The sequence below is a fragment of the Tachysurus vachellii genome, chromosome 10 (assembly GCF_030014155.1).
Source record: "Tachysurus vachellii isolate PV-2020 chromosome 10, HZAU_Pvac_v1, whole genome shotgun sequence".
Classification (NCBI taxonomy): domain Eukaryota; kingdom Metazoa; phylum Chordata; class Actinopteri; order Siluriformes; family Bagridae; genus Tachysurus; species Tachysurus vachellii.
Window position 1 is genome coordinate 27161923 of NC_083469.1, and position 2500 is coordinate 27164422.

A 2500-nucleotide genomic window follows, 5' to 3' on the forward strand; every position below is an offset into this window, starting at 1 on the left:
ACACAGAGAACATCCGCACCAAAGTGGCCGTGCTGGAGATCCTGGGTGCCGTGTGTCTCGTCCCTGGCGGCCACCGCAAAGTCCTGGAGGCCATGCTGCACTACCAGAAATACGCCAGCGAGAGGACGCGCTTCCAGGTGAGTCACGGAGCAGAAGACTGGGCTGAATCCCAAATCTAATTGTACAGTCTGATTGTAATGCGAGTGTGTCTGTGTTACTTCTCCTCCTCCATCAGACTCTAGTGAACGAGTTGGACAGGAGTACGGGTCGGTACAGAGACGAAGTGAACCTGAAGACGGCCGCCATGTCCTTCATTAACGCTGTACTCAGTCAGGGAGCTGGAGAGGTGAGGCTGTGCTGTGTGTGTGTGCGTGTGTGTTAGTGTGTGTGTGTGTGTGTTAGTGTGTGTGTGTCAGTGTGTGCATGTGTGTGTATTAGAGTGTGTGTGTGTTTGTGTGTGCATGTGTCAGTGTGTGCATGTGCATGTGTGTGTATTAGAGTGTGTGTGTGTTTGTGTGTGCATGTGTCAGTGTGTGCATGTGTGTGTGTGTATTAGAGTGTGTGGGTGTTTGTGTGTGTGTCAGTGTGTGCATGTGCATGTGTGTGTATTAGTGTGTGTGTGTGTTTGTGTGTGCATGTGTCAGTGTGTGCATGTGCGTGTGTGTGTATTAGAGTGTGTGGGTGTTTGTGTGTGTGTCAGTGTGTGCATGTGCATGTGTGTGTGTATTAGTGTGTGTGTGTGTGTGTCAGTGTGTGCATGTGCATGTGTGTTTGTATTAGAGTGTGTGTGTTAGTGTGTCTTAGTGTGTGTCAGTGTGTGCATGTGTGTGTATTATAGTGTGTGTGTGTTTGTGTGCATTAGAGTGTGTGTGTGTGTTAGTGTGTGTGCGTGTGTGTTTGTGTGTGTTTGTGTGTGTATTAGAGAGTGTGTGTGTGTGTGTGTCAGTGTGTGCATGTGCATGTGTGTGTGTATTGGAGTGTGTTTGTGTGTGTGTTAGTGTGTGTGTATTAGAGTGTGTGTGTTTGTGTGTGTTAGTGTGTGTGTGTTAGAGTGTGTATGTGTGCATTAGAGTGTGTGTGTGTGTATTAGAGAGTGTGTGTGTATTAGAGTGTGTGTGTGTGTGTATTAGAGAGTGTGTGTGTATTAGAGTGTGTGTGTGTGTGTGTATTAGAGAGTGTGTGTGTATGTGTGTGTGTGTGTGTGTGTGTTATACATGAATAAATCAGAGTAAATATTTCACCTTCAGTCGAGTCTGGACTTCAGGATTCACTTACGTTACGAGTTCCTCATGCTGGGAATCCAACCGGTCATCGACAAACTGCGGAGTCACGAGAACGAGACTCTGGACCGGTGAGAGCTGTGGGGTCTAAAACAACACACACACACTAATATTCCTGTAACATTATTAACTAATGACTAGTCGACTTTTTCTCTTCACAAGGCATCTGGATTACTTTGAAATGAAGAGAAATGAAGACGAGTTGCAGTTGGCCAAGCGCTTTGAGACGGTCAGTTTACTTTAATGAATCTGTTCGTTTCCTTTTATCTGATGATCTGATCACATGACCTGCAGAATGTCTTCGGCCTCTTCAGGTACATATCGACACTAAGAGCGCCTCGCAGGTGTTTGAGCTCATCCGTAAGAGGATCAACCACACCGAGGTCTTTCCACACTTCCTGTCCATCCTCCAGCACTGTCTCCACATGCCCTGTGAGCAACAACAACAACAACAACAACAACAACAACAACAACACTGCTACTGATACTAATACCTGTGTAATAATAATCCTGATACAGATAAGCGGAGCGGGAACACGCTGCACTACTGGCTCCTCCTCGACCGAATCGTCCAGCAGATCGTCCTACAGACTGATAAAGGTCACGACCCCGACGTCGCTCCTCTGGAGAACTTCAACGTGAAGAACGTGGTGAAAATGTGAGTAACAAAGAGCTCCAGACTTCAAACAAGGAAGAGCAAAATTATTTCTCAGAACTATTTATATAAATGTGTATATGGTTTTATTGGCAAATAATAAACTCTCTCTCTCTGTCTGTCTCTCTCTCTCTCTCTCTCTCTCTCTCTCTATGTCTGTGTGTGTGTCTCTCCCCCCCCCCTCTCTCTCTCCCTCTCTCTCTCTCTCTCCCTCTCTCTTTCTATGTCTGTGTGTGTGTCTCTCTCTCCCCCTCTCTCTCTCTCTCTCTCTCTCTCTCTCTCTCTCTCTCTCTCTTTCCCCACCCCTCTCTCTCTCTCTCTCTCTCTCTCTCTCTCTCTCTCTCTCACTCACTCTGTGTGTCTCTCTCTCTCTCGCTCTCTCTGTAATCACTGGCAGGTTGGTGAATGAGAATGAGGTGAAACAGTGGAAAGAGCAGGTGGAGAAGATGAGGAAAGGTAACATCCACTACTTTACTGTGGCCTTCATTGACCCTGATGACTAAATCAGTGTGTGTGTGTGTGTGTGTGTGTGTGTGTGTGTGTTTGTGTTATAAAGTACACTGAC

General features: G+C 46.6%; 1 protein-coding gene across 2 annotated transcripts in view; it reads left to right on the plus strand.

Annotated features, from left to right (window-relative positions):
* The window catches only part of daam1a (dishevelled associated activator of morphogenesis 1a), a 26608-nt gene that overhangs the window by 14412 nt on the left and 9696 nt on the right, over positions 1 to 2500 (plus strand). For both annotated transcript variants that reach the window (XM_060880555.1, XM_060880556.1), the window contains exons 6-12: positions 1 to 137; positions 236 to 346; positions 1248 to 1351; positions 1443 to 1509; positions 1595 to 1712; positions 1800 to 1938; positions 2333 to 2391. The exon at positions 1 to 137 is cut by the window's left edge and continues 197 nt beyond it. In XM_060880555.1, coding sequence (XP_060736538.1) covers positions 1 to 137; positions 236 to 346; positions 1248 to 1351; positions 1443 to 1509; positions 1595 to 1712; positions 1800 to 1938; positions 2333 to 2391 — 735 coding nt within the window. The remainder of the gene's footprint in view (positions 138 to 235; positions 347 to 1247; positions 1352 to 1442; positions 1510 to 1594; positions 1713 to 1799; positions 1939 to 2332; positions 2392 to 2500) is intronic.